Genomic DNA, 11,096 nt, shown 5'->3' on the forward strand with positions numbered 1-11,096 from the left:
ACTCGCAATCTCAAGTGAGTACATAGTCCCCTCTTTTACTGTTTTCAATTGTTTTGGGGTGAAACATATATGCCTATTTGTTATTTTCATGATTTGTAACTATATGATTACATATGCATAATGCCTATTTCTTTAACAAATTAAACGATTATCTATGGTTTTAAACATTGATTTTCAAACTTGTAAAACAAATTGTTGGATTGTACTCTTTATAATACATTCACCAAGCCGATTGGTAGTACGATATAGCGCTATAGGACTAGACACCCCATTCCTGTTGTACGGATGTCAGAAACCAAATTTTAACCAAATAGAAATTGCCTTTGTGGTATTTCTATAGTCTCCAAAGTGTAGTTTGATACACTAAGGTTTGAATGAATACCAAATCACAGTTTCTTTTGTATATTTTGATATACTACAAAAGTACAGTTTGATGTGCTCTCAAATGTGATCTACCAAAGTATATTTTGATATACTATGTACAAAATCCAACATATGTTTTAACAAGCTATTTTGTTATTTACCAAAGCATAGTTTGATATGCTACTGTTTACTAAAGTATATTTTGATGTACTACAAAAGCATAGTTTGATATGCTATTTTCAAACCAAAGCATAATTAATATGCTATTTTCAAAAAAAGCATAGTTGATATGCTATTTTCAAACCAAAGCATAGTTGATATGCTATTTTCAAACCAAAGCATAGTTGATATGCTATTTTCAAACCAAAGTATAATTTGATATACTACCAATATTTTTATTCTTAAACCAAAGTATACTTGAGATATACTATCAAATCTATTATTTCATTAACCAAAGCATATTTGGATATACTACCAAGTACCTATTTCAAAACTAAAGTATATTTTGGTATACTACTTATCCGGTCTTTTCTAAACCAAAGTATATTTTATATACTACAAACCTTTTCTCAAAACAATGCATTTTTTTAGAAACAAAACTTTTCACAAGGATTCATGGCTATTTTTGGTAAAACATAAAACCTTTTTCTTATGTTAACTAAAGCCATGAATCTAAATCAACAAAACCTATGTTACTCACAGGCATTTTTATGCTGACGTACCTATTTTCATATATGTTTCAGGTACTGCTATGTGATGATTGTTGATGCATGCTACACATAGGATGGACTTGTGCCTTAGCGACTTTAAAACTAAGAAACAATTATTTGTATTTATCTTAATTGTAATAAAACATTGAGTTCAATAATTCAATAAAACAAAACTATTTGATCCATGGTTGTGAAACAGTGATTCTGTTACAACACTCCCCGATGTTTCCGCCACGTTTTGTTGTTTTACGTGGTCGGGGTGTGACACTATATGCTATTATCAAACTTGTATGCTCACCTTTACATTTTATGTATTGACTTTTATGTGACAAGTGTTTAAGACGCTTATCTGCTAGGAAAGCAAGGCTAAAATAAAGCTCTAGAGTCCAACAAATAGTTGTCTGTAGTAATTAAATCAAGGGTCTCTAGAAGCAGATAAACAATTGCTATATTTAAATCTGAGTTGTCGGAACAGAATTACTTGCCTAGATTTTGTCTGTAATAATTTGTTTACTGTTTGAGACATGGTATGGGACATGTTACTTTAAATTGAATAGTAATGATAATTGTTATGGAAACTTCTGGACAATCTGTTTCACTCAGTGCCGCGCCCCGATGATTCCGCCATCGGTTGGGGTGTGACAGTTACATCAAAAACCTACCAAAATAATTCCATTAAGCCGTATACATTTTACAAATCGTATAAACATGTATACGGCTCGTATAACTAATACGGGCCGTATATAATAAAATCAAAAAAACATTCTCTGCGCATTTTCCTATTAAAAAACATTCTATAAAAAACGGGCCGTATATTTTGTATACGGCCCGTATACACTAGGGATGTGAAAATAAGATATAGAGGGTGTGGGAACAAGACACCCCAACAATAAACAAAATTCGATCAAGTTATAGCATGGGTCGGGGCATCCGGAAATGGTTGGTAATTGTATTTGGTGACTTTTTTTAATCCTTTCCACTTATCATCAGTCCGAGTCACAGTGTGTATGTATTACCGACCGTCCGATCTACACCAGTCAACGCCTCACGCCCCAAAAAACCACACCACACGGATCATCATCTCCACCGTCCATCCTAACCCACATCCACTGTCCATTCAAACCCCTCATCCCCAATAACACTTCCCCCCCCCCTTTTATAAACCCTAACACTCTCCCACTCCTTCACATTCATCAAATCACCACTAAATCTCAAATCAGCGTTGTTGAAGAATGTCAGGCCGTGGTAAGGGAGGAAAGGGGCTGGGCAAGGGCGGAGCAAAGCGTCACCGAAAGGTTCTCCGAGATAACATTCAGGGGATCACGAAGCCGGCGATCAGGAGGCTGGCGAGAAGAGGAGGAGTGAAGAGGATCAGTGGGTTGATCTATGAGGAGACTCGTGGTGTGTTGAAGATATTTTTGGAGAATATGATTCGTGATGCGGTTACATATACTGAATATGCTCGCAGGAAGATAGTCACTGCTATGGATGTTGTCTATGCACTTAAGAGGCAGGGGAGGACCCTATATGGATTTGGAGGTTGAAATTGTTAGCTTTTATGTTTTGCTATTTTGGTTAGGGTTATGTGTAAATTGAAAGTTTCGTTAACGAAGGGTTTGATTGTTATGATCAATGTTCTTTTGTTTGACTGTTGATTGTTTTTATAATTGTGTTGAAGGTACTGCAGCTCAATTTGAAATCAATTCAATAATCAGCGTTCAGCTATAGCGATACTGTGAATTGCTTTTGATTTTGTTTGGGTAACCATTAATTAAGTGTAGTTAATATTGATTAATGCTTGGTAAATTTACAGAGAATTGGGTTTTCAAGTTGGTATTGGTTAGTGTATTGAGTTCATAATCAGGTATTTGTAAGGCATTTGCTTAGTTGTGGTCTTGTGGAGCATTGACCGTGTATGCCATTTACAACCAAGTGGGTTGATGTGTGTAAAATGCAACATATAAATTACATCAAATAAGGCATAAAACTAACCCTATTTTAGTACTAATGTTGGAAAAAGTGTGTTTTTGTCTTCCTTTTGAATTTACAGGGTCAAATGAGCTTAAACGAACAAAAGGAACAAATATACAGCCAAAACCAACATAAATACAAAGAAAAGGAAGAAACGTGGCATGCCCGACCCCTCGACAACATCTCCCATAGCAAAAACAAGAAGAAAGCTGAGCATGGGGCTGTGCCCAGCTGAGCATGGGGTTGTGCCCAGCTCAACACGGGGCGTGTCCAGCTCAACACGGGGCGTGTCCAGCTCAACACGGGGCGTGTCCAGCTCAACACGGGGCGTGCCCAGTGAACACGGGGTCATGGTCAGCCTTGGCACAAAAGACAAACCTGTAGAAGCTTCTACTGCGCACCACGGGGCTGTGCTCAGCGGACACGGGGGCGTGGTCAACTGTTGCAGACGCGTTTAATGAAATTGCGAATTGCAATTAACGAAGAGAGAGACTCGGATGGACACGGGGCCGTGCCCAGGCTTCTGTTCAGCCTATAAATAGGAGTGTTTGGAGCTCTTGCAACTCATCCCTTGGCACACCACCTCTCTCACACTTCACCCACCACCCACCACCACCATAACACCATCATCCACCACCATAACACCATCGTCCACCACCATCATCCATTGTCCATCATAGAGTGTGTGAGTCGTCTCGGGATCCAAGATTGATCGTAAGAGTTCTTAACAATCAAAGGCCATGTTTGCCTAAGTCTCTTACATCACTTGGTGAAGGCAAGTGTTTAGTGTAATACTTTTTATTTTTAATCTTTTGCACTTTTTAATTGGTTTTGTATTAATGACTTCAATTCCTAGTTTCTTATGTTGAAGGTGATTCTTCCTTATCGTTTGTCCGTGGTGTCTTGGCATTATTTTACTGTCTATATAAAATAAAAGATTTTCACCATTCATATCTCCACGGTCTATATGGAGGTATGTTGGCTACCTGGTCGGGGGTTAAGGGAACGGTTTGGTAAGAGTCTTGCCATTGTTCAGTATATAGATCCTGCAAAGGACCTGGGTCAAATTTAGTAGGACCTCCTTCAATACCCAAAGGTATTGGATGGCGGGGGTCCAAACTCTTTGATTCCCTCATAAGTTAAACTACTATTAAAACTTTAACCCAGCTACTTAGGACTGTATCCCTGCTGACTCAGACTACTTAGCTGAAGGTAACGTCGCCTTCAAAAGAGGGGCCTACCACATTATGCATTAATAACTTAATTAATTATCTTTCAATAATCCGACCCTTTAGTATTGTATCCTTGCTGACTTAAAGTACTGGGTTGAGGGTAACGTCGCCTTCAAAAGAGGGGCCTACTACAATAACTAATATAATCTCTTAAACAAGTGCAAAAGTGCGAAAATAATCAAAGGTTCTAGACACGAGTCGGATCCAAGTGATTCATCTTGTCTATCTGTTTTTATTTTTATTTTTTTTTTAGCATTTTAGTTAGTTTTATTTTCTTAGTTTAAAACCTTTTCTAACATTTTGATTTGATTAGACGTTGAGGATAAACTGATACTAAAAGCTCTTGTGTCCTTGGACGACCTCGGTATCTTACCAACACTATACTACGTCCACGATGGGTGCACTTGCCCATATGTGTGTTTAGTGTTAGTAAATATCGTGTTTTATAAATTTAAAACTTGGCTAAAAAGTGTAATAAGGGCATAAAATATATACCTAAATTATATTACACCTAACGCACAACACGGGTTATTCACAAATGAATATAGTTCTATATGTATATTCTAATAAAATTGATTGTAGGATGTCTGAGTGTGATTATATATTTTTTTTTCTAGTGGCAAACGAAACCTTCGTTTAACACAAACCAATGACCCCTTAGCAAGAAACTAAGGCGCCAAGAACACAACTGATACAAAGAAAACAAGACAGAACAAAATAAGAACAAAAATAATAATGCAACTGATACAATGAAAACAGAGCAGAAACATAGAAACTAAACAATCAAACATTATATTTAAAATATCTCCACTCGTCCCACGGCGGCACCTCAATTTTAGCTTGTTCTTTAATCCATCGCGGCAAGATTTCCTTCACGTCTTGAATAACCTTATGAATTATATAACAACCCTCCTGAATTTTTCTGACGCCCTAAAATATTTTAAAATATCCCAAAATGTCCTAAAATACACCCCGTATGTGAAAACCGAGCCCAAATACCTTTATTTTTATAAAAATTAATTAAAAACAAAATTTTTTGGGCGCTCGCGGGGCGCATAGCCTTTGGCTACTGCTTACGCGGGCCGGGACAGCTACAAGCTCAGGCGACACCCGATGCTGCCACGTGTCATCATCGTTGCGGAGCTAGTGCGATGACTGGGCCAGGCTAGGGCCTACCCAGTCTACTACGCGGGCCGCGTAGCCCGTGGTCTCACCTTACGCGGGCCGCGTGAAACCCGAAATCAGCTCCTATATAATGGGAGCTCGGGCCTTCAGTTTCCGTCGCTCAATTCTCACTTTCTCTCTCGAATTACTATATAGTAGGCACTATACTCGGGTATAATATCCCCCTAAATAACGAAGTTCTGCTCCGTTGTAAGTATCATAACACCTGGATACGTATTAGATACGCCGCTCGATTGATCTAGGGTTCCGTAACGGCTGTTGTGGTTCTGCCCGACGTAGTCGTTGGAATGCCGTCTCGGGGAGGGTATTACTAATGTTAAAATGGGTTTTTATACTAACGCGTATGCATTTGTGTAATTTATAGATTGTCACCAGGAAACCCTAAAGGATAATTTAAGACAGCAATGTGAGTAATCTCCTTTTTGCAACTGTTTTTACAAAACCTTACTTAATTAATTTATATTAAGCAGTTATTGAGTATTTGTAAGGATACAATTATCGTCGGTATATTTGGGCTTTTGTATACAAAATTTGTTACTACCTTGCAAGGAGTAACATTTCCACAAGTCGGGTTGACAGTACCGTGGGTGGAAATTAGTAAGACTTGGAAACAAATGTAATTGCGCGACCGCCCTCAATACTGTACAATGGTTTTTATTTAAACTTGATTAAACTGGGATTCACTCACCAGTATTTCCCACTGACAAAATGTTTTTAAAACGCGTTTCAGGTAACAAAATGTGAAAGCCAAATAGAAGCTAGCTGGACAGCACTGAAAGCTTGGAAAAGTGGCAATAAAGTTACCTAAAATAAATAGATGTTTTTATTAAATAAAATAGGGTTTTATCCCTATGAAAATGTGTGTACTGAAACTTGGGAATTTCCCATGTATTTGATATTATAAAAGCGTGGTATTTTACTCTGATAAAATATTTCCTAACTACGGTCCTGATGTAAATTCCGCTGCAAAAATGGATAAAACAACAGATACCACCGAAACTGGTCGTGGCCGCCCGTTCCCGGGTTGTTAGGGGACGAGGGGTTGCGACAAATTACGCCATTTTTATTGTAAAAAAGTTTGTCATTCTATGCTTGCCATATAAACAAAATGAGTGTGATTAGAAGAACTTCCAAGCGGGTAGTAATTTTTTAAGTTTTTTTTTCATGTGAAAATGTTATATTGTCACGGCCCCCGACCCATTTTACCTGGTTCGGAAGCCGCGGGACAGAAACCCGTGGTATCGGTATTGAAATGGCAGCGGAAATTTCAGCAGGACCATGTTGTCAGAAAAATAATATCAGAGTTTTTAAAAACACCGAATTATTTTATTATTAATTTCGGGATAAACCCTGTATTTACAAGAAAGGAATTTCACTGGGAAATCCTTTGATTACAAAAAACATGTTTATTTCTATTTGCTGAGCCGCTCCAAAGAGGGGAACCCAATTTCGTAGAGTTGTTGCTTGTTATTTATTTTATAAATCTTTGGGGTTTGTTATATTAATTTTTACGATAAATATCTTGTCGAATTTCACAAATTGTGTGGTTGTATATTTAGTGGATCGAATCTTCACAAACAGTGAGTAAATTATATTCCCCTTTTTGCAATAACTTTTTGGGGTGTATCATTCTATCAAAAATTTTCTTATTCATTTCTAATTATAATCAAGCATGCAATATCAATGTGTAGTTCATTTATTATTAGGTTATGTGTTAATTCGGTTATTGAATTTAGTCAAGCAAGCATATTGTGGATTCATGCCCTTTCCTCATGAGTATGGGATGTGGTATCGACTCACATTTTCTTTCGTGGGATGACCTTTTTTCATTACTATGGGAAGTTGGTATCGCGACCTTATTTAGTCACACCCTTGTGGGTGTGGGATACATGCATTTGATTTTTGCTTATTATGTCACACCCTCAAATTACCATATGCTGGTTTTAGCGCAAGGCGTGTGATGTACCAGGATCTAGCCACTAATCATATCGTACTTACAGTAAAGAATATTAAACAGAATCATCATGTCCAACATGAATAGTGTATTCCAAAATAAACGTTTTAAACAAAAGTATGTATTCAGCGGAAGCAAAAGTAAATGTTTCAAAACAACCAAAACCATATTGTTTTAAAATGCATAATATTAAATGTTCTCTTCAAACAACACACAACATGACACTTCAAGCTCCTCAGACTGCAAGTTTCTGTGCACTGATGTACCTAACGACCTGCAAATCATGCATAAGAGTGTCAAAAGAAAGTTGGCAAGTCCACTGGTTTTGTTCAACGTAAATATACATTCAAACATTGAAATAAGGGTTATTTGGGTTCATCTAAAAAATATGGTGTTAAAATATGACCAAAAAGCCAAATAATTTTAAATTCAATAGAATTAAAAGCTTCAATTGTTATCTAGAAGAAAAACTGTACTCCAATTGTTATGTGTAGGTAAATTAAACCAATTGCATATATAAATATCCGTTATTATATTTATATAAATACATGATATTTCAAAATGAGGATCTAAAAAATTTGGGGGGTCCAAACATAGGGTTTACATTTTTTTTATTAAGTAGGCAACCCTGTATAGAACAACTATACGGTTATCAAACTAGGAAACAATAACAGGTGTGCCTTTACCTCACACACCACCAATCGCGGGTTTCATCGAGACGTTTGAGATAAACCAGCCTGACATATGACAAGCAAACTTAGATAACCCAAACACATACGAAAAATAAAAACAAAAATAAAATTTGAATTATTTTCTATTTTTTATATAATATAATTTACCATGTCAAAAGGCTTTAGGTGGTAATATATATAGATCATCATTGTTAAGTAAAAATCACACCTTAATATTATAATTTTGTTTTAATCCATATCAGATTATATAAAACTATATTTTTTTATTTTTAATTTTACAACATCCCTTGATTCCTCTTTTCTTTCTTTCTTTCTTTCTTTTTTTTTTTTTTTGCAATTTCGCCTTTAACTTTCTCAAGTAGTTTGAATGGTTTTGGATTTTACCTTTCTCAATTGCTCCCTTGAAACGCCATGAACAATCAACATGCTATAGTCTGCTCCTAAATGATTAGCCAGACCCGTCTGTGATGTGAGATTGGTGAATAACACCAAACCTAATATTTATAACCAACAAAACAAGCAACAAACATAAAATCATCATAACTACACGTCAAAGTGATGTGAGATCGGTGAATAATAGCAAACCTAACATTTATAAGCAACAAAACAAACAAAAAAAAAACAAAATCCTCATAACTACACCTCAAATAAGGAACAAAAAAATCCTCATAACTACACGTCAAAGAACGAACAAAAAAATATTTTTTTACAAATTCTTCTTCATTTGTTTCTAGATCCATTCTAGAACATGCTTATACAAAAATAAAAATTTTAAAAATGTATTTGGTAATGAATTTCTTAAATTTTCAAACTGATAGAGTTAGTATGCGTATATGTTACATCAATACCAACAAAATCAAAGCATACATATCCATACAATAAATTAAACCAAAATTCTCACATTAGTACTTTTGAAAACAAAAAGTGATTTTTAAAAATGTAAAGAAAGATTATGAGGCAAATCAAATTAGATAAAAGTAAAACAAATAAAAGCTCTTACATTTGCACCGAAAAAGAGATGCCATCTTTGGGGCAAGGATGTGGATGAATAAGAGAAGAAAGGGTGCGGCGGTGATTGAGTGATTATAATGAAAATGGTATTGTGTTCGTTTAAATAGGAACTGTGGGGTTACCCTAATGCAAATTTTACTATAATTACCCTAAGAATTTTAAGAGCTTTCAAAATGGAACCCAACTATTATAGAAAATATCATTTTGATCTATCATAATGCAAATAAAGTTATTCTTTTACTAGTAAATTAGAGTTTTCGACCTTTAGGTATATTGTGAATTTCACTTTTAATCCTAAATATAACGAACCGAAAAAGTTGATCCTTTATTTCATATGTTGTGATAGTTTATGTCTTGTTGTTTAACGACCCTAAATTTTATATGTAAAGTTCGATTACGTGTCTTGCACATTAATAGGGCAAATTGGATTTATTTTTACCCTTTTAATGAAAAAAGTAGATTACGTTTTTGGCGCATGTGGTTAAGTTCCTTTAGCTCTATCAGCTCATAAAGGAATTTATAACACTTCAACCACCAATGCCATTTTTCTAACTTTTTTAGCCCCTAAAAATAACTGCATCCATGTTATTCCTTAAAATCCTGGTACATGTCCTTTACATGAGGGGCACTTTAGTCAATTCTTGTTTAATACAAGAGGTAACTTAAAATACGAAGGACACTAGCTTATAAACCCATGTATTACAAAGGGTTAAAAAAAATCTAGATTAACTATCATCTTAACTTGTAAGTGTTATAAACCTGTGTATTACATGGGTTTAATATATAAAAAAAGTAAATCAAAAATTTCTATATAATCCTTATCTCATGATTAAAGAATGTAATAATATTATAATCTTATACATTCATAATTCATGAATTTTATCATGTAGAAATCAATTAAAAATAGAAAATAAATCAATATAAATATTTTAAACATTGTTACTAATTTATTGTTTACGTAATATATAAATATTCTGAATTTTTAAAGAAATTAAATTGTTTTCCTTTTTCATCTTGAGAATTGCTCAAAGAAAATGTCAGGAAACAGGCTGTAATTGTTGGTAATTATATTCAATTAGTTGATCTTATAAAATTAAGTAATAAATATATTCTTTTATAAATTTGATTATTTGAAATATAAATACATATTAAACTTAAAATCAGATTTGTTATTCCACTAAATGAGTTTCTAAGAATTTGGAATAATTTGGGCACTTGTTGAACGATTAGCCTGATAAATTATTATTTTTGTAATTATTTACAATTTAAGTGATTTAGAAAATAAAAATATTGGTTTTGGGTATTTTTCTAAATATATAATTGGGTATTTTTAGGGCTGCAAACGAACCAAACGTACACGAACAAGACCTTGTTCGTGTTCGTTTGTTAAGAAATATATGTGTTCGCGAACCGAACTGTTCACGAACACTTATCGAACGAGATTTTATGTTCGTGTTCGTTTGTTAAGGAAATGAACTTGTTCGTGTTTGTTTGTTAATTTTAGGCAAAGAACAAAAACGAATGTTGACGAACACAAATGAACACACACTAATGTTCATGAACACAAATGGAAACAAACGAACACAAACAATCGTTCATGAACAAAATATATAATACACTTACACTTATTAGATATTTAATTTGTCCGAATTTTGAAGTATTTAAATAAATATAAAAACTTAAAACACTAGTGAACTATCGAACACAAGCGAACACGTTACCGAATGTTCACGAACATAAACGAACGAACACAAACGAACTTCCCGCCGAACGGTTCACGAACTGTTCGCCGAACAGTTCACGAACTGTTCGCCGAACGTTTGGTTCGTTTGCAGCCCTAATTAAGAGTGATTACAATGTTTATATCAACCAATTACCCCAAATCGGTATTTGTCACTCGACCGGACCTGTGACTATGGTCATATCACACATTGGCTAACCCGTTGTCCAATGGTGAAGATTATCAAGTAGTGTATAC

At 34.9% G+C, this 11,096-nt stretch overlaps 1 protein-coding gene and 1 long non-coding RNA gene across 2 annotated transcripts; one reads left to right on the forward strand and one right to left on the reverse strand.

Moving 5' to 3' along the window:
* Positions 1 to 2,256: 2,256 nt before the first annotated feature.
* LOC110941212 (histone H4) lies at positions 2,257 to 2,706 on the forward strand. Its single transcript, XM_022182841.1, has one exon. It carries the CDS (start codon positions 2,306 to 2,308, stop codon positions 2,615 to 2,617), a length of 312 nt encoding a protein of 103 aa, XP_022038533.1. The 5' UTR covers positions 2,257 to 2,305; the 3' UTR covers positions 2,618 to 2,706.
* A 4,876-nt stretch (positions 2,707 to 7,582) lies between these two features.
* LOC110941213 lies at positions 7,583 to 9,181 on the reverse strand. Its single transcript, XR_002593920.2, has 4 exons — positions 9,108 to 9,181; positions 8,492 to 8,601; positions 8,102 to 8,152; positions 7,583 to 7,689 (listed from the first exon to the last, which is right to left on the reverse strand). It is a non-coding gene; the product is annotated as an uncharacterized LOC110941213 (long non-coding RNA).
* Positions 9,182 to 11,096: the final 1,915 nt, after the last annotated feature.

This window comes from Helianthus annuus, chromosome 5 (assembly GCF_002127325.2).
Source record: "Helianthus annuus cultivar XRQ/B chromosome 5, HanXRQr2.0-SUNRISE, whole genome shotgun sequence".
Taxonomy (NCBI): domain Eukaryota; kingdom Viridiplantae; phylum Streptophyta; class Magnoliopsida; order Asterales; family Asteraceae; genus Helianthus; species Helianthus annuus.